This window comes from Eleutherodactylus coqui, chromosome 1, assembly GCF_035609145.1.
Source record: "Eleutherodactylus coqui strain aEleCoq1 chromosome 1, aEleCoq1.hap1, whole genome shotgun sequence".
Taxonomy (NCBI): domain Eukaryota; kingdom Metazoa; phylum Chordata; class Amphibia; order Anura; family Eleutherodactylidae; genus Eleutherodactylus; species Eleutherodactylus coqui.
The window spans coordinates 437,729,636-437,750,173 of NC_089837.1; the positions used below are offsets into that span (position 1 = coordinate 437,729,636).

Sequence of the window (20,538 nt, forward strand, 5' to 3'; positions counted from 1 at the left end):
ATTTCCCATCACTATTAACATGTTTTTTAGTTAAATATTACATGGATTTAAAAAAAAGGCAATGAAAATCAACTCAGCACAGTATAAAAGGACAAATACAGAGCAAGGTAATTATAGACATTGATATAGCAAGGAGTAAGAAAACTGTACCTTGTTCTTAACTGCAGTAATATCACAACCAGATCCAGCTGATTATAGTCATATAGTGGGCTTAAGAAAAGCTCATGAAACACAAGGCGCTGCGAGGAAGAACATAGATGGATATGTGATCCATGGCAATACTGGAGGCCAAGATACTGAGCAATGAGACTTTTATATGAAGGGATTGTCTAATGTGCTGCTCAGCTTTGGTTACATAAAGTGCTCATTTCGGGGATGCACAATAGACATTCAATTGTACAGTATATACACAACTTCAGTTTTATTCACATTACATATTTCGCATTAAAACTCAGAGATGTCACTTCAGCAAATAAAGCCCTTGCTAAAAATTAACTATTGCACCTCTTATTTTCAACTATATACACTATAAGGCTCTTCCAGTGAAACGTACGATGACAATCCCATTCCCCTGTATGTATGAGATGAAAGGAACTGGGGCAGATCACCCATTTATTAGAGGAGGTTTGGAATCCTGTTTTGGTAGAAGGGTCCTCCAGTGAAAAGTTGATCACAAAGTGTCCAATTGGCGAGTCCCACAGTAGTGATTTTCTGTAATCTGTGTAGGAATCTAGCAACAAGTGTTTCAAATGCATTCTGTCACTGCATGGGAAATAAAGTATTACATGCTTCCCAGTGAAATCAATGGGACACTCTGACCAATAGAGGCGAGTACTAAACACGAGACCTCCAACTATTTACTTAGAATTCCCTAGTAGGGCATTTGAAAATGGGTTTTCTAAACCATACAACTAGAGATGAGCGAGTGTACTAGTTAAGGCAAAATACTCGAGCGAGTATTGCCATTTTTGAGTACATGCCCGCTCATGCCAAAAGATTCGGGGGCCAGCGGGGGAGAGCGGGGATGAACGGGGGTGATCTCTCTCTCTCCCTCTCCCCCCCCCCCCCGTTCCCCCATGCTCACTCCCACAACTCACTGCTCACCCTCGCTGGTCCCTGAATCTTTTCTCATGAGCGGGCATGTACTCGAAAATGGCAATACTCACTCGAGTATTTTGCCTTAACGAGTACGTTCGCTCATCTCTACATACAAACTTTTTCATAGCCCACATTTCTATGTGCAGCCTAATTTAAGGTTAGTACGTATAGTACATTTTATCCAGGTAGTGTACCAGTGTTGACTTGAGATGAGTTTGTGCGCATAGATTTTGAGGTTAGGAGTAGAGCCAAGGAAGACAATGACTTAATCTGAAGCTGCCATACACAAGAGATAACTGTTGGCCAAGTGTGCGTGTTTATTTCAATGGGGAGACAAGCTTGACTTCAGCAGGAACAAAGGATTAGACATGTTGAAATCCAACATGCCCAATCCCTTTTTCCTCCAACATTTGTTATTGGGGAATAGTCAAAAGGCCCACATACACATAAGATCATCAGATAAGCCCACCAAAATTGGTGGGTTTAGCCAAATTTTATCTTATGTGTACTGTCAGCTTTAGATACAGAGAGACTGGGTTCTGATACAGCGCATATTAGGCTATGTTCATATCTGCATTGGACGCTTTGTCGCAGATCCATGCTGTGCTATTTTGTCTGGTAAACTACCGAATGACATGGCCGAAACCCAATGGACAATATTAAAGGCAATGGGGTCCATTGAGCATCGTTCATGTCTGTGATGTGCGTATTCAGGTCTTCTGAGATGTTTGTTTGGCTCCTATAGTAGAGCTGAAGTACGGAATTAACAAGCACAGATTTAAACAGAGCCTAAGTGATTTGCTGAAAAAGCAGATCAACATGAAGAAATCCATATATTCAATAAGACTATACACATTTGAGTTTTCATTGACTACAGTGCCTCCTCAGAGCCTATAGAGGTTCCATATGCAATAATATAATACTAGCCTAATTAGCAGCAAAAAAAACTTGCAAACCTATGTAGTTTTAGTCAAATGAAACTTTCCACTGTTTTTCATTGTTCCGCAATTTGCATAAAAGACCTTCAGTGTGAACTTCGTTCTTGTGATAGCATTATGTAAACAAAGCTCCTGCACTGTACAGTTTTACAATGACATTGACCCTATTTGCATATGTAAAAGAATAAGTTCTTAATTTTAAATAATCTTGTTTTGTATAAAATTTTCAAGTTTTATAATTATACAAGCAGTGCATTCCATTACTCTCATGGCAACATCCGAAGTGAACCGGTCATTTGGGATTTGTGGGAAGGGAAGCATATCAGGATAACGAGTCTTTAGGCTATCCACCCCATAAGCCTCCAAGGTCTGGACATCTTTAGTGAGACCTTCTAGCTGTTGACCATATTCTTCAATTTTTTGTGCAAGGGCTGTCGGTTTTACATCTTTGTCAGATTTTCCTCTGACAGCATAATCTGCTGCAATCAATGCTAATTTGGTAGAAAGATAGCATTTGAAGCAAACCCACTCATTTGCATTCTTATGCATGTCATTTCTTGCAGCTGAAAAGTTAGCCCTCGCTTGTCTAAGCCACCGACGAGCTTCAACAGGGTTGCCAACGGACTTGAATGTTGGTGGTACAAAGAAGCGTTTTGAATCATATGATCCTGTTGGGACAGAAAACTTTTCTTTGTATTGTTGTCTTTCAGATTTATGATTTGTTGCTTCTTGGTTCCAAGAAGAATAAAACCTTTGAAAAGAAGACTTTTCAGACTGAAACCTAGAAGATGGAGTGGTGAAGGTTCTTCTTGTAGTCCTTTCAACATTAACATCTACAAATGCTTGTTTCTCTAATCGGTTGATTTCATTTTGAAGATGTTTAAAAACCTCTGTTGCTATATCAAGGTTTTCTGCATTTTTATCCGGGTGCCACTTTAAGTACAGTCTTCGTATTATCTTCTTCCTTTCTGATTCGGCCAGCTTCCAGGCTTGCTCTATCACAGCAGTAACTTCCTTTAAGATCTCTGGTAAAGAATGCAGTTTCATTTTTTTAGGAGACTGATGTTTGGTGGAGCTTGTCTTGTTACTTTCCTTGTTAGGAAATGAAGGTGGTGTCCTGGGTCCCGGAGGAGGAAATTCTGTTGGACTTGTTGGTGTTGATGGAGCACTGTCTTTGTTCTGAGCAGTATCCTCTGGCCTAGAAAACTTGTACAAATCAAGTGAACTAACTATTTTATATTCACTATAACCAATGTCTATCTGGTAAAATTTTCCCAGAGAACTTGAGTTGCCATCGTCTTTTTCTACTTCTTGCACAATAATAGCATATGTGTATGTTGGTTGGTATGAGCCAAATGAGTCTCCACCTTCAGCATCCACCAAATATCCAACATATTCACCAGGATAGAAAACATTGGTGGGATCCATGAGCAATGTATAGTGAATTTCTGCTGGTATTGGAGTACCGGGCATCGGAAGTTCAAGTTTTGATTGCTCAGTTGAGGAGTCATATTTAACACCTAGACTATCAAGCTTCTCATTGATCCTGTAAATATCATTGCAACCCAACATAGCAATCAAATAAGATGTGTCAGATATGAGATTGTCTGTTGCAGACTTCAAGGTCATTGCTAAAGCTAACAGGAAATTGATATCTCTGCTGTCAGAGTGCTGTATGTAAAGTAATATCACAGCATGTCCATATCGTTTCAAAAATGCAAGCGTTTCACTCCTGCTATGAGGGATTGGGTTAAATCCCTTGACTCGTAAAGTGGTTTGCAACTTTTCAAAGCAGGACACCTTTAAGCCTTCTCGTAAAGCTTTGCAAAGTTTTATGGCTTTCTCTTCATTGGCTAAAAATGCATTGTCATTTTCATGTTTCATGATTCTAATAAGTCCAGTGATGAACTGCTCAGAAGACAGTAATAATTGAAGTCTGCCCTGCAAAGAACACAGTGTACCAAATTGGCATGATTTGGGTGTTTCTTCATCCAACTGTTCCTCAAGTATACTACTGAGAAGTCGTGGTCTTAATTTTTGAGGAAGAAGCATTATGATTCTTGTATGAAAGCCATGATCCTTTCCCATATAGCACTGGCTAAGATCGACAAGCATCTGAACACCAATATTTCCCTGAATTCTACTTTTATAATGGGGAGCATCATCAAACACCAAAATACTAGACTTCACCAATCGTCCATCTTGACTTGGAAGGTAAAGAGCAAGGTCTCGAATATTTTCTAAGTCATTACGTACTTTAGCTGAATCATTCTGGAGACTTTTGAGTAGACCAGAAACCACTCTCTTTACAGTGCGCATTTCATTAGGATCTAGCTGTTTTCCTTCAGAAATCTTGAAAATGCGACTAAGGACTTCAACATACTGCTTTGTTGAAACAATATCTTCTGTGCCTAAGTTCTTAAATAGCTGATGAAAAGTTCCTAACTCCAGAGGCAGTTTGTAGAGATATGGTTTAAAATCAGACTCAAATTCAAGATTTATTACAACCTCTTCTGGCTTTAAAAGTTTCCATCCATCTTCAACCATCACAAAAGAAACTCCTCTCAGCTGGAACTTGAATTCTTTTTTTTCTGTGCTGAGGAATTCATAGATACTCCTCAAGACCTTTACTCTTGTCTTCACAATTTCATCATCTACTGTAGTAATGTTGCATATGTTTCGACAATTGTTTATTACTTTGTCAAGTGAAGGATCTAAATTTACATTGAGCATTGTTAAAACTTGCTCAAGCTGCTCTTGTGGACCAAGTGTACTGCCTTCTTGTTCTTTAATGGTTAATGGAGTTGCCTTTTCGGGAAGAATTGGGCAAGAGGTCCATAGCAGCTGCATTACATCAGTCTGCTTGAACTTTGGATTAACCTGTGCTCCATTAAATCTTATCAGAGGAAGTGTACCGTTTACCTCTTGGTACTGAGGGTGAAAGCGTATAAGTTCTGCGGGCGCTCGTTCAGGACACAAAAAGGGTACCATAGACAATTCCTTTAAGAAATTTGCTGAAAATAAATCTGTTCTTTCTTGGAAAACATGATAAAGAATTACATCAACAGTGTTTTGAAGAGCTTCCTTTGTCCAACTTTCTGCATTTGCTCGCATACTGATCTCTTTTGCAAACTGCAACAACTGTTGCTGAGAAATAACATGCTTTAGACCTATATTGCGGAGAAATTTTATCCATGAGAGAAAGAAAGCAGATTGATTTTTAGGCTTAGTAATTTGCTCCAATTTTTTAAAGAATTCCAAGGGTATGAACAGTTTCTCAGAAAGCATGACTTCAAATACTCTCACTGTCCGATCGTAGAAGTGCTTTGCAGGTTTGAGTCGGCCACTGGCATCATGTATGAAGGCCAAGTCTTCTAGCTTTGCAAAGATTTGCTCTTTAAGTGTGGAGCTCTCTTCAAGACCGCATAAATAATTTTTTAGGTAAATCAAGTGCTCCAACTTAGCGTTATAGGAAAGGTTTTCAAATTTTGGCAAGAGGTGTTTTGAGTAAATCTCTAGATCATCAACAGGGACACATCCTAATGCAGTGTATAGTTCTTTCAAATGTATCTTCTCTTCAAGAAAAGCAAAGGATGATGAGTGAGACCATTTTTCCACTTCTATTGCAGGAATGCTCTTTGTAAGGACATAACATGTTCCATATTTGGACAAAGTAATGTAACGACCACTGGCCGACCTGTAACATGGAAGCAATCTCAAAATATTAGTTGCATCTTCTGATGAGAGGTGGTCTAAATTGCAGTTGAAATACATCAAGAGGGCATCAAAATCATTTTCTGCAATTTTTTCAGTCCTAAATGTTGACGTCTGAATCATGTGATGTATAGCTCGAAGAATGCTCATTGGGTTATCAATATTTGCGGTATGTCCAGCCAACAAGGGAAGTAATATATTATCTTTTGAGCAAATTTTGTTGAGCGCCAGTTGAATGCAACCAGTCTTCATCAATGTATGAAACACTTTATCACTCTGTGCATTTGGAAAGATTGCGATATGCATGAGGCTAAATGGCAGTAACACATCACCATCTGGAATGATTAATTGGCCAGGTGACACAGTGAACTTTATTCCTGGTAACAGAGCCCAATCCTTTAAGGTCTCCAGAACTGTATCGAATGTAGTGGCATCGGTTTGGTCATCTTTAACATTAAATGACTCACTGATGAAATGCCAAGCACTTTTTAACCATGATTCACTGGCAAAGCTATCTTTCCATGGCACAAAAACTTTTGTTTTGTACTCTCTGGGAAGGACTGATGAGAGCAGATCGGCAAAACTGTCGATATCAAAAACCTTTGCAACTTTGCTTACAAGTAAAATATTGCTATACCTCAGATACAGTGTGTTCATGAAAAGATCTTTTCGAGATGGAATTAGTTCATGGTAAGTGGTTAAGAATTTTGGTTGTTTTGCATCAAAAATTTGCAACACATTGTCCAGAGTAATTAAAAGTGGCAAACCTTCAATTTGTATTTCGTTTTCTTCAGCGTCTTTTAGGCAATAATCCACGAGAAGTTTCAAACTGTGAAATAGTTTCAGGTTTGTCTGCTGCAGACGGCAAGGTAGTTTTCCAATGTGACAGCTTGTGTCAGGAGAAGAGAAGGTCATCAGGAAATGACGGACATCTGAAGGAGTTGCGTAAGCAACAGGAATACCTGCATCAACTAGGCAGTGATAAAGATTTGCAGTCTCATCGCTGTAGTAAACCAAGTTAAATCCAATTTCCAAAAGGAGGTGTTTCAGTCTGTAAACATTTTCAGCTACTGTCTTGCGAGTGGTTATATTGTATTCCATATTTTTCATGTGATGTAGCTCATCTTGTAATAAATTGTCAAAGAATGGCTTCCCAGAATTCACAGCAGACATGTTTACCCATGTAATGATGACAGCTGACTGCATGTCGGAGCCATCAACATTTGGGGCTCGTACCACAGGCAGCAGACGCTTTGAGTCTTCGTAAATGCAAGCGTAAACAGCCTTCACCAGGCAATACCAGTCTGGCTGTAAATCAAGTCTGTTTACTGGAAAAAAAGACAAAAACTTTTTTAAAATGTCCTTCACAGAATGGATTGACATGTTATGTAACACAGAGATTGTGGGATCAGTTCCAGTAAAGTATCGCTTCTTTAGTTGCACCAGTAATTCCACATAAGCCGGAGCCACTAAGGCAGTCATCAAACTGTTATTCCAATCACTTCTCACCCCAACCCCATCGTCATCCCTCCACAAATTACGCCTCGCAGAATCCAAAGCAAAATGTCCATTTACATGAAAAGGAAGTCCTGTCTCGAGAGAAAGTGGCAAAAAACAGAATGCTCGATATGGTTTCTTATAATTGTGGGTAATGCAAGCCGCAACTCCACCTCGTGGAAACAATGTGATGTCTTGATTTTTGTGAGCAGATACCACACTCTTTAGGACTTTACCCATATTAGAGTAGCCGGAGCGGTTACAAATTAACCATGTTGTGAGGTTTCCTTCAGTGTCCTCAATGTCCATTGTGTAAGTAATCTGTTGAACTGGTATATCTTTCAACTGTTTTTTCTTTGTAACACTGTCAATTACAGATGAATGAAACTGTTTGCGTTTTAGCCGGTCACCTTCTGTGATTTTGCCTTGAACAGAGTATAACACTTTTAGATCCCCTGTCGTCTTCTCTATTTCACATATAGAAATCTTTTCTATATGATTCAAAAACATAAGGAGTTCTGCTCCATCTGTACGCAATTTGTCAAGAAGGTTCTGTACCATTCTGTCAGAGCAAGGGACTGAGGAGATCTCAGAGCTTTTTGCCATTTCAGAATTTCGAAGTGGAAAACGAAACATTGTTGCACTGGAAAGGTTAAAGTGGTCTCCTAGGTATAAATTTAGGACATCTGAAAATTGTGTTCTAAAATCAGCATCCAAATCTCGGAACATGCGTCCCGGACTAAGTGAGGTTGCCCCTGGAGCATATCGTGCATGTGGGTCAAAGATACATATTCTGTCATTGGATGAGATGAAAGAAGGACAATCAGTAATATGGTAAACTGAATTGAAGCCTATTCCATACTGACCGGTTTTACAAGGGTTGCCTTCCTTTGTTCCTTTCCCCAAGTTCTGGATGCCTCTTATATCATCATCTGTGAATGGCTGGTTGTTGTATACACACAATGCAGGACCTTGTAGAGGTGTCCACTTCTCATCAAATATTCTGTCACATGAATGGTTTCTTGAATCAAAGACAAAACATATTTCCGTGGCTTTTGCATCATCAGCATTTTGAAGAAGCTCCTTTAACATCTCCTTTTCTGAAGGATAAGCATTGAGGATGCTTTTGATTCTGCTGGTAAGCTTTTCCTTCTGTCCAAATTCAGTTCCCAGTGAAGTAAAGCAAATATTCGTTGCATACCTTTCTAGAGCTTTGTGTCTTTTTGGTACTGACCCAAGCTTTACAGCCACCTCCCTTGGAATGTCAGAATGGCAGTACTTTACAGCAGTGTCTTTTACTTTAATCCATGGGCAGTCATTATAGCACAGGGATTTAGCTGGCAGTAGACAGAGATTGGCATCTGGTAGAAGAATTTGGCCATAATTTGTCTCACAAAATTCTTGACTTTTTTCTCGGATAAGTCCCCATATTCCTTCACTAATAATGCGTCTACAAAGTTGGAAATCATTCTCTGAAATCTTTTTGTTCGAATTTGCACTTTTGACCATTTCAAGGACTGATGCAAAATCTTCTACTATGAAGGCACTTTTCACACCCACACTTTCAAACAATTCCCGAAAATTATTTTTGTATTTGTTAGGCATCTGATACAGGTAAGGGGCTGCTTCAAAGTTTAGATGGAAGGAAACTTTTTCGGAAGTAACATAAATGCCCTCAACATATATTAGTGGAAATTCTTTCAGTTCCGTTACAATCATAGTTTTTGTAGCCTCATTCAAAAGGATGGCTTCATTGAGAAATTTATAGCAGGCATTTGTAATATTCTCCTGGTACAAGGTGTTTCCATCAGTATATTTTGCAACTTCCTTTAACTGGTCAATTACCAATTCAGGTGATGGCTTCTTGAGTAAGCCTAAGTATTCTTTGACTGCCAAGGATATGGGTCCACATCCTTTAAAAGAAGGAGAGTTTTCATTCAGAATTGGTTTTAAGAGACAAACTGTGTCTTGATGCTCAACTGTGTATAGTGCTTTAGCTGCAAACATTTCCTCACTTTTAAAGTCACTTCCTTTCCAATGAAGGGAGAAACCAGCTGGCTTGGTAAGAAATGGCAAAAATGCAGAAGCTTGGCATGTCTTACAAAATTCCTTCGACTTGGGATCTCTGAATTTAAGTTTCTCATCAATCAGACTTAAAATAATATTGCTCCTCAAGCAAGCTGCAGCATGATCAACTTTATTAATCAATGCAATAGATTCAATGCGTTCAATTAAATCTTCCCATAAAATGTCATCTTTCATCATGCCAAGTTGCACCAACTTTACCAGTACTACTGGATTCAAGTAATTCTGATTGGTTCCATAGGGAAATCTTCCATCGTTGTCGTCATACAGTTTTGCTACTCTACCTTCAGGATGGATTAGCCTTGAAGGAACAACCAGTGGGTGGTTGTCACTGGAGCATGGAATACATGGTGTAACTTGAAGAATTTCACTAAATGCCTGTATTCTTTCATTCAAAACAAAAAGCATCAATGGATCTCGTAATTCAGGCTGGATTTCTGCTATATAAGGAAAAAATACTTCTGAAAAAAATTGACATTCTGAAAATGTATTCTCAAACAGTACGTCAGTACATCCTGCTTCTTCAAACCCAAGTTTGACCCATGAGGGCAATTCTACAGCACAAAGGTTTTTCGAGCCCGTCTTCTTCAAATACTTCATGAAAATCTGGAAAGCAGCTGGTCCAATATCTGGTCTCTTAAGTAAAGAATCATCCAGAAATCTCACATTTTTCATAGAAACCCAAGAAGTTCCATCAGAAAATACTTTCATACGGTCTTTGCCTTTTCCTTTGGCAATGTCTTCATACAATCCTTGACAAATGACAGAAAAGTCATCATGGACACAGTCAGGGTCTGGCCATATAGAAGAGTAGTTGTAATTCATTAGCTCTCCACTGGTTGACATATCCCTTAAGACACAAAGAGCCTCTAGATAAGAACGCACAATGACATGTCTCATGAATACGGTATTCCACCTTCCTTTTGTGTCAGTTTTCCAAATTTCTTTTCGATTTGAAGTCACAGCAAAGCAACCATTTATATGCAATGGAAGTCCAGTTTTTATGCGGAGGGGTAGATAGCAAAAAACTTCCCCAACATTACCAGAAAATGGTTTCACCCTCCATTTTCCATCTTGACTTTCAGAAAGCATGACTGCTACACCACCACAAGGCACTAGTCCAAGTCTCTTGCCACTGTCACTCAAAGCGAACTTCAAAGCATCATTTATATCCATACAAGAACATATAAGCCATGTTGTTGAGTCCACAGTTTTTTGTGGTAGTTCTTCTGTCATTCTCTTTGTCTGCCCAGTCTTGGCCATCTCAAATATGTTAGCGGGTTCATCTTCAGGACCTCGGAATAATGGAGAATGGAGGTCAACTATTCGCCTGAACACATGGTGAAACTCTTGCACCGCAATTTGTAAGATGTATGACGATTTGGGCATTTCAGTTGGATATTTCTTGGTAGAAATACAGTTATGTATCACTTTGGCAGCCTCTGTAAGCAACCTTGTTGGGTTAGCTAAAACTTTTGAGGAGCACATAGATTTTTTAATAGTTACTGTATCTTGAGCTAACTTTGGTTCTGTTTCTTCAGGCTTTAGGTATTTCAAGACCATGGAGTTTACATTTTGAGTAAAAAGTATTAATCGATAGCCACACAAACTAAATTCATCTACAAGTGTGTAAATATCTGCAGTGTTGTAACAGGAGCTGCTAATTTCACTGACTTTGGCTTCCTGTTGTGTTCTAAAGGATAGTCGGAAAAGTGTACCTTTGTAGCAGTATGGAGCTTCCACAGCAAGTGGTAGATTACAATTGAATATACTTAAAAATGGCTTGAACTGGTTAGGAAATTTGCGAAGTCTTTTCTGCTGTTTGCTCCAGTTAATTTTGATTCCTGGGTTAGATTTGTCTCTGATATGTTTGCTAATGTGATTGATATTTGGATCAAACATGATCATAAATTCTCTGCTCATAATAATGGGAATGTCAGTAATGTGGTACACGGAATTGAATCCTAGACCAAATTTTCCGACTTTGTCAACCTCACTTCTTTTTAAAGATTCTCCAAGTCTTGTAATGTTTAAAAAATCTTTATCAGTAAACTCAGAATTATTGTAAGACCATAGAGCAGGTCCATGACATGCTGCCATTCCCGGGTCGAGAAGATTTTCCCTTATATCCATATTTCGTCTCATATCAATCATGAAATTGCACTCAGTTGCTGATGCATCGTCAGCATTTTGAAGAAGCTCTTTGAAGATATCAGACACAGAAGGATATTCTTCCAAAATGTTTTTAATTCTCACAGTAAGTGGTTCTCTTTGGCCCGACTGTTCAAACCCCATGTTTTCGGGGTTAATAAGCCGTGTACTTAAACATGGTACATTCAGCCATTCTGCAGTCTTCATTGGTATATCTTCATGTACCAATATTATTGGTTCCACAGAGTCTTCAAGGAGATCATTGAGGTCATCAACTTTGATGTCACAGTAACAACATTCATGAATGGGTCTCATTACAAGTTTTGAAAGGTCTTTGTTATAATGCACAGGCAATGGTGTATCTAGACTGACTGCAATCTGATGACTATACATCCATCTTACAATATTCAGCATTATGTTAATATTCTGCTTGTTCTCTTCCTTATCCATTGGTTGTTTGCTACGTTCATATATGATGTTAACAACATCAAAGATTTGTCCAGGTGTTAGCTGCTCAATCGAACCACAAAATTTAAACAACTTGTCAAATTTCACCATGGTGTTTGGTATCTTGTGCAAAAAGGGCTGAAGGTCAAGGCTGTAGGGTGACATTATAATTGCTTGCCTTGGGGAGCAAAATGTTTTTCCTGTCCAGATCCATGGAAAAGACAGAGATTTGTAGAGTTCCTTGCCTTTATCAAGACATTCCTGCATGAAACCATATATCTCAAGCAGAATGTGCTGAAACTGATAATAGTCTTCATCAGTAATTGTTTTGGAATTATACCAGTCAACTACAACTTTTAGATGTTTCAACACGGCTTCAATGCTAGGCTCTTTCAAAATGCCAAGAACTTTATCAATATTGTCATGCATAATTTCCACCAGGGGAACTGATGAGCCCACCAGAACAGCATAAGACACATTGCACATTTCTCCAGGAGCAAACAATTTGAACTGGTCTCCAATCCAAACCAAGGAATTGGGATAATTTGGTGGTCGTTCTTTGATAGCAGGTATCCATTTGATCTTTTTTAATATGGCTTTCCCCTCTGGTGACTGCACAAGTTTATAATTTTTTTTTAAAACACTGAGTAACGTTTTGGCCTTTTTTACAACTACCTCATTATTTTTCCCTGATCCATTGTATAAAGCTTCAATTTTCTTAGCAATTTGAACAATGTCTTTTTCTAAAATATGGGAATCATTTTTAAGACCGATCTGCCTAAGAGAATGCAAGACATCTGAAGATGTAAATATAGCAGGTGGGAAATAATGCTGTTCCTCAGCACAAAATAGGTTCTGGAGGATATCTATCTCTGGATCAAAAAGTTCACTGGCTGAAACAAGTCGGTCTCTGTAAATAGGTATGAATTTAAGACTTGACAACCAATTAATTGCTGCATGGTTTTCATTCTTTAAGAAAGTTAAATTTTCAAGAACCCATAGCATAACATTTGTCCTTTCTTCAACTGAATAAAACCCCTTTTCTACATCTTGCAATATAGTTTTCAAGCAGTCTGTGCTTTTCAGCTGTTCTACCTTTAGCATCTTCGTAAGTCGAATGGTTTCCTCATCACTGCTGTCAATTACAGGAAAGGAAAGACGGGTTTTGGGGGGCAGCTTAGCATTGTGATGAAGTACTTTGCACCCTCTTAAGGAAACAAAGGAATTCTTTTCTTCAGAAGTCTGTTCAATCCTTTTAAAAACCATCAGTTCTTGTATGATTTTCTTTTCTTTTTCATTTATGTCTGTTAAACTAGCAAGGAACCTCCGCAAGGCTTCTTTGAGAACTGGAGTCAATGAAGCAATTTGGTTGGACAGCTTCTGAAGAGACATCCTGGCCATTATGTGTAGAAGAGCACTAGGTGTAGGGGGATAGACATAGTTTTTAATAAGCGGATGCTGAATGGCTGGATCTAAACATGTGAGCACAATACCCCCAAGATTTTTAATTATTTCAGGCAGATGTTCAGGCAGCTGAGTGTCAGTAACATCATCATAAATAACAGGAGACGGTGTCCTCAGACGAATGACTTCTAGGATGCTTTCCTCTTCCTCATCTTCCTCTAGCGGTTTTGTAGGGATTAGTGGCATATCATCGAGACATGTCAAATCTTCAGGAAAATGTATGTACAACATTTTCCAGATCATTTTCAGCCATGAAATAGGAGGATGCTGTTTGTGTTTACCTGGAAACCATTTTACAACCAAGTCTCTTGTTGGCCATGTTGTATTCATGATTTCTTTAGTAAGACGTATAAAGCGTTCAGGATTCAAGAGTTGAAGCTGAGTACAGGGTCTACCTGTGGGGAGATAAAGAAAAAAAAAGTAAGGTCTCTATAACAAAAAATTCTTAAGGGGGTTTTCCAAGATTAAAAAAGATGGTCTGCTTTTTTCCCGCCAAAACAGTGGCTATATCTAGTATTGCAGCTCATGCCTATTCAAGTGAATGGTGCAATACCAGACACAGCCTATTGGCTGAAGTGGCACTGTTTCTGGGAGTAAAAATAGATTCAATCATGAACAACTCCCATTAATTCTTTGACTGTACAATAGTTATATGAAAATGCATTAGTAAGTTATTATATGAGTATTACAAAATTACCACGTAAAGAACTACAGAATTGTATTGTTTTTTTCCCACTGTTATTATTGTTTTAGGTCTGCTTTGTAAATCTGAATAGACAGTAGCTAATCCATGTGCTCTATAGCTCTATATCTAATTTCCTATCAAAACCCAATAAAAGTTTGAAAAAACTATTTGCTGAGCAGCTTTCTAGGAACAAACAAAGCAGTTATTCATCCACTATGGTAGTAACTAAGATAAAGATATAGATGACTTTGTCAACAAATGAAATAGCCCTAGAAAGAAAAAACTTACCAGCAAGATAATGAAAAAATCAGTCTCTATCTAATCATCCTTTTAAACTGGCCAAGTTCTTGGTCCAATCTAATGAATGCTGATCGGCACTCGTTCGATTTTACGGGCCAAGAATCAGTTTATGGAGACGAACAATCGTAACTTTGATCATTCATCTCCATAGGCTGGCTGTACATCTCCTCGTCCACATGGGCAGATGTAAAGCTAATCAGTGAGCATTTCTATGTTTGCTAAAACTGAACAATCAGCCAAACATTTTCTGACTGTTGAGTGAAGAAGAGCTCGGATGAAAGCTTGGGCCCAATAATCGGCCTGTGTAAAAGGATCATATAACCCTGGATGGCCTGTTTATAAAGATGATTGCAAGTGAAAAGAGAAGTCAATGCCCAAAATTTCCAGTGTGATCACCTCTCCTGCAGTCTAAACCAGGGTACCACACTGCTACATTTACTGAACAGTAGTAAATATACTTATCTACTCTTTTGGACTGGCAGGGAGTCTTCTGCAAAGGCTACTTAACAAAAGGGCAACTTTCAGCATATTTCTATTGCTCATATTGACTTTAACCCTTTAGGGCCAAGCACTCTAAATTTACAGCACTTGGTCCTGGGATTTAAAATATGGCGCCGGATTAAAGCTCCTGCTTCTGCAATCAATCAGATGCAGGTCAGGTTGTCAGCTGTTAGTGAAGGCTGAGGACCCTGGGAGAAGCAGTTTTTAACCTTTTCTGACTTCTCCTTTTCCTACTAAGAAGTGAAAGTGGAAGTATAACTTCCACTATGCGAGCTGGCAGTCACGTGACCACTGGGTTTCCCTGGCACAGCAGATCTACAGGGTCATTATTCACTGAAAAAGCCAAAAATACAATACCTGAAGGTCTGCGAAGCAGACACATTCGCCATAGGCACGATCGCCATAAGGCAGGCACAATCGCCACCTGCACAATCGCCGTAGGGCAGGCGCAATGGCCGTAAGCCCTAAAGATATGCAGTCAGCCAGACAATAGTGTGGAGGAGCAACTTCTTCATGGCAGGCTAATATGCAGTCACCCACTCAACCCAGCCCAGATTGGGGAGGAGTGACTGCATATAATGATAGCCTGCACATGTGAACAATACCAAAGATGCCAACCACAGATGGATGGTGACCCACCATACAGGATATCAACCCTCGCTGATATAACAGCGGGTTGCCCTGTATCTCTAAAGTGGGCCACACTGGCTGACATCTTGGGCTCCCACAACAACTAGCAAACTACATACAAAAATACTATGTAATTTATAGTGAGTTAGCGTAGGTACTGACGGACGTGGTGTGGCCTCGACGCGGCCCGTCACCCTATGCGGTTTGGCCAAAATGCAGTACCAACACCCACATTTTATTAGTATGCATTAGTATTTTTGTATGTAGTTTGCTAGTTGTTGGGGGAGCCAATGTGATATCCAGAGAAAGTACAAATCATTTGCCTAAACTTTTTTGTGCTGAAAAAGCACTATAACTGGGCATTAGGGGTTTCTCTTCCTCCTAATTTGCTGTCCACCCCTGTTGTCATGTGAAATATGTCTCTAGTAAGGGCTTCTACCCACTAGCGGTTTTTTTACACTGCGATATCGCTGTGTTTTTTTCAATGAGAATTTCTAATGTTAAAATCGCATGGCACAAAAATTGCAAGTTTGCGCTTTTGTGATTTTTGTATGATGCGATTTTAACATTAGAAAGTCCCATTGAAAAAAACGCAGCGATATCGCAGTGTTAAAAAAAACGCTAGTGGGTAAAAGCCCTAACAGAGATAGCAAGGTGGAACATGGGAAGAGAAATAATGTGCCAAGTCATACTGCCCAGAGAAGTCTATTTTACTTTATTCTAAAAGGTCATGTATATAGGTACCCTTTAATCTGAATTGTACAATAATGCACAGTATGTAATGACTCTTCTGTAATAACTCTTCTGGTGGCTGCAATCAATTTATTCTAAGGCTGTGTGAGGGATAGCACTATGTTGGCACGGCTTACGAACTGTAACTCTAGTGGTACTGTTTAAGTGAAGCCAGTCTGCTTATATTGAGGCACTTTGTATTGAGGCACTTGGCTGATGTTGTTTGGGGGGGGCACTTTGACGACACCTTTAATAGAGGCAGTTTGTTGTTGTGGGGCTGTGGGGCTTAAGTAGTAAAATAAATTCAGTAGTATGCAAAGCTCAGGTCTCCGTGATAATTATTTGTGAAAGTATGTTAATTAATAAGCCCCACATTCCTCTGAAGACAATTACAGATAATAGTAGTTTAATGTATTTAACTTAAAGGGGTTGTCCCACAGAAGCAAGTGCAGTTATGCACTTCTGTATGGCCATATTAATGCACTTTGTAATATACATCGTGCATTAAATATTGGCCATACAGAAGTTATACACTTACCCCCTCGTGGTGCTGGCATCCCCGTCTCCATGGCGACGAGCAAACTGCTTCTCTTGTCGCCGGAACAGTCGCGCTTGCACAGAGAGGAATCCCCTTCTGGAAGGTCCTTGCTCACGAGTTGCGTCCTGGCTTCTCCCCCTTCTCAGCATCATCGCATAGCTCCGCCCCCGTCACATGGTGCCGATCAGCCAATGAGGTGGCTGGAATCGGCAATGGAGCTCAGACAGCAGAAGAACATCCACAGTGCACCATGGGAGAAGACCCGTGGTGCATCGTGGGAGAAGACCAGCGGCAGCCATCTTGGAAAGAAGATTTTTTAAAGTTGCTGAACGGGGATTCAGGTAAGGGAATTTTTTTTTTAATAACACCTGGCAGCAGTATCCTTTTACAGGTACTGGGGGACTGGGCAAGAAAATTCAATTTAGGCGCGGGACAACCCCTTTAACTCATCAGACCTTTCAAAAGATCCATTAGCGAAAAACACATTTTCATAATTAGTAAAAGGAACATACTGGGTCATATAACACACCAAGTCCATTAAGTCTTTCATTCTGGTCCCTCAAATTCAAGTCTCCAAGGTGCTCTGTGCACTACAGGTCATTAACCCCTTAGTGACGGCCCTATTGTAAAACTACGTCCTGCTGTTGCAGGACGTTTATGGAGGGAGGTAGCGGCGCTATCTCCCTCCATACAGCGCGGGCATCAGCTGTTTATTACAGCTGACACCCGCGGGCAATAGCTGCGCTCGGCCTTTCGGCCGATCGCGGCTATTAACCCTTTAAATGCCGCTGTCAATTCTGACAGCAGCATTTAAATCCCCCGAACGCTGTTCGGGGGTCCTGCACGGCCCCCCTGCGGTGAGATCGGGGGATCCGTGCAGGTGTCATGGCAGCTGGGGGCCTAATGAATGGCCCCAGGGCTGCCTTAGCAGACTGCCTATCAAGCCATCCACACAGGGTGGCTTGAAAGACTGCCTGTAAAAAAGCAGTATGACGTAATGCTACAGCATTACGTCATACTACAGGAGCAATCAAAGCATCGCATGTTAAAGTCCCCCAGGGGGACTTCAAAGTAATGTAAAAAAAATAATCAATAAAGTTTTTTTAATTGTTAAAAAAAAAAAGTTATAAAAGTTTAAATCACCCCCCCTTTTGCCATATCTATTATTAAAAAATCAAAATCATAAAATAAAAATATGTATTTGATATCGCCGCGTCCGTAAAAGTCCGATCTATCAAAGTAGTACCCCCCCTTTTGCCATATCTATTATTAAAAAATCAAAATCATAAAATAAAAATATGTATTTGATATCGCCGCGTCCGTAAAAGTCCGATCTATCAAAGTAGTGCATTATTTTTCCAGCACGGTGAACGTCGTCTGAAAAAAAAAATAAAGAACGCCAGAATACACTTTTTTAGTTACTCTGTCTCCCAGCAAAAACGCAATAAAAAGCGATGAAAAAGTCGTATGTATTCCAAATTGATACTATCGGAAACTTCAGGACATCCCGCAAAAAATGAGCCCTTGCTCAACTACGTCGAAGAAAAAATAAAAAAGGTATTGCGCGCACAAAATGACCGCAGAAAATAATTGAAAAAAATTAAATATCTTAAAAAAAAAAAAAAGTACTACAGCAAAAAAAATACTATACAAATTTGGTTTCGTAGCAATTGTACTGACCCATAGAATAAAAATATCAGGTCGTTTTTGTTGCAATTTGTGTGCCGTAGAAACAGGACGCACCGAAAGATGGTGGAATGTCGTTTTTTTTCCATTTCTCTCCGCTAAGAATTTTTTAAAAGTTTTTCAGTAAATTATATGGTACAATAAATAGTGCCATTGAAAAATACAACTCATTCCGCAAAAAAACAAGCCCACATACAGCGACGTCGATGGATAAATTAAGGAGCTACGATTTTTTAAAAGGGAGTAGGAAAAAACAAAAATGGAAAAAAGCAAAAAAGCTCGGTCACTAAGGGGTTAAAATAAGACATAACATAACACTGCATATTATAGGAGAAGTTGACAAAACTAAGTCCCTCCCACACTCCCACCCAACAGCACTTCCTGTTCTGCACCTATTGGCTGAAGCTGCCCCACATAAACTTTCTGCTCTGCCAGCTCCCTGCATGCGCTCTGCATATAACGCTAATAATGCTGAGAGTCATCTGCTAATTCTTCCGCTTTCTGGACTAAATGCAGAAGGAAGCAACTAAAGCAGATAAAAGAGCTGTCAGTATTGTAGTAGCTGAGATCTGGATATGAGAGATTTAATGCAAGAAATATGTATTGTTTGCCTCCTTTAGGGCAGGAGATGAGATGGCAATTGTAGGGTTAAAGAGTTCGTGTGTCTTTGTAATACTGTAGTGAAATGAAACCAATATGTTTGCTTTTAGATAACGAAGGAATGTCTTTGTGTGGATTGTATAAGAGAGTAAGAGGCCTTTGGTCCATGATTCTACTGAACCCATATATATCGATATATATTAAATAAGCTAGAATTCCTGAAGAATCGGCCTCGGTGTCTTTGGAACCTACAACAGTATTACCAATATAATGTACAGAGTAAATGCAGGGAGGTCAGGAAGAGCAGGAAGCTTGTGAGTTGAATCTTTAAGTAATAACTGCAGACCAAGAAGTAATTTCAGAAACTGCGACATGGTTTTGCCAACTTCTCTTGTACATCCCAGTAGAGCCTGTTCACACCTGTTTTTTTCCTTCGACCAGGGGTTCCATCAGTCTTTGTGTTTAAAATCGTAATAGCGGAACTCCTGTGTGGAACTTGGATGGAGCCATTCACTGCCATTGATGAAATCTGCTGAAACGTACATCAATAAGTTTCCATTTCAGCAGATTTTCGCTCATTTCTGGTATTTTGTGCCGGAAATAAATGATGCGGTCCACTGTTATTGGTCTCTTGTTTCGGTAGATTGCATCAGTAGTAGTAAATGGTTATATTCATGGGTTCCATTTTTGAGATTTTAGACGTACGGAACCCCAGGACGCTGGGAAAAATTAGATTTGGATAGGCCCGAACATGTAGGCATATTGATATTTCTGTGTTGTTAAGGACCTGTAGTGTAAATACAAGATGTGCATGCTCTAAATATCAGACAACACCACTCCATGCTAAACAATCCTCAGCAATGGTTTCCACACATAGAACACTACATGCATGTATAACAGAGCAAAACATCCCCTCTACTAGAGAGAAAAACACTGACAATGCACATTAATCTAGTAAATTCCCTTCTTTAGATGTATGTTCCTTTTGATGCATAGTTTTAAGGTGTAGAAACTCATTTACATTTACTGTCATTTAAAGGGACTGTTGTACTACCGGTAGGAAAACCCTGATCCATAATAGGGGATAAGGATGCCATAGAGGGGTGTGCCATGTTAGAAAACCCCATGTATAAGCCAGAGAGACTGTAAGTATCAGCTGCTCTCCCTCTGCTGGGCGTACCAGGGCTTGTATTACATGTTCCATTATTAATGTGAATAACAGAAATCTACAGCCTGCAGGGACAGTTTATGGATGATTACAACTTTTACTAAAAGATAACAGGTAACAGCCGAGGGGTTCAAAAACCAGACTAGCTGATCCCTGGGTCGCCTTCATTCTAAAAAGGGGTTGTCAAGATGAGACAACGTTCAGATTTCTAAATCAGAATAACAATATCACTTCCCCATCTGTTCTGGGAAGGCCAAAAAAAGATCATTGATCAAGAAAATCTCAAAGAACATGCTGAATTTCA

General features: G+C 39.5%; 1 protein-coding gene across 1 annotated transcript in view; it reads right to left on the minus strand.

The window, feature by feature from the left end:
- Positions 1-966: 966 nt before the first annotated feature.
- SACS (sacsin molecular chaperone) overlaps positions 967-20,538 on the minus strand; it is a 68,625-nt gene continuing 49,053 nt past the window's right edge. Inside the window, exon 9 of the mRNA XM_066582247.1 lies at positions 967-13,789. Within this exon, the coding sequence (XP_066438344.1) occupies positions 2,235-13,789 (11,555 nt within the window). The 3' untranslated portion in view covers positions 967-2,234. The remainder of the gene's footprint in view (positions 13,790-20,538) is intronic.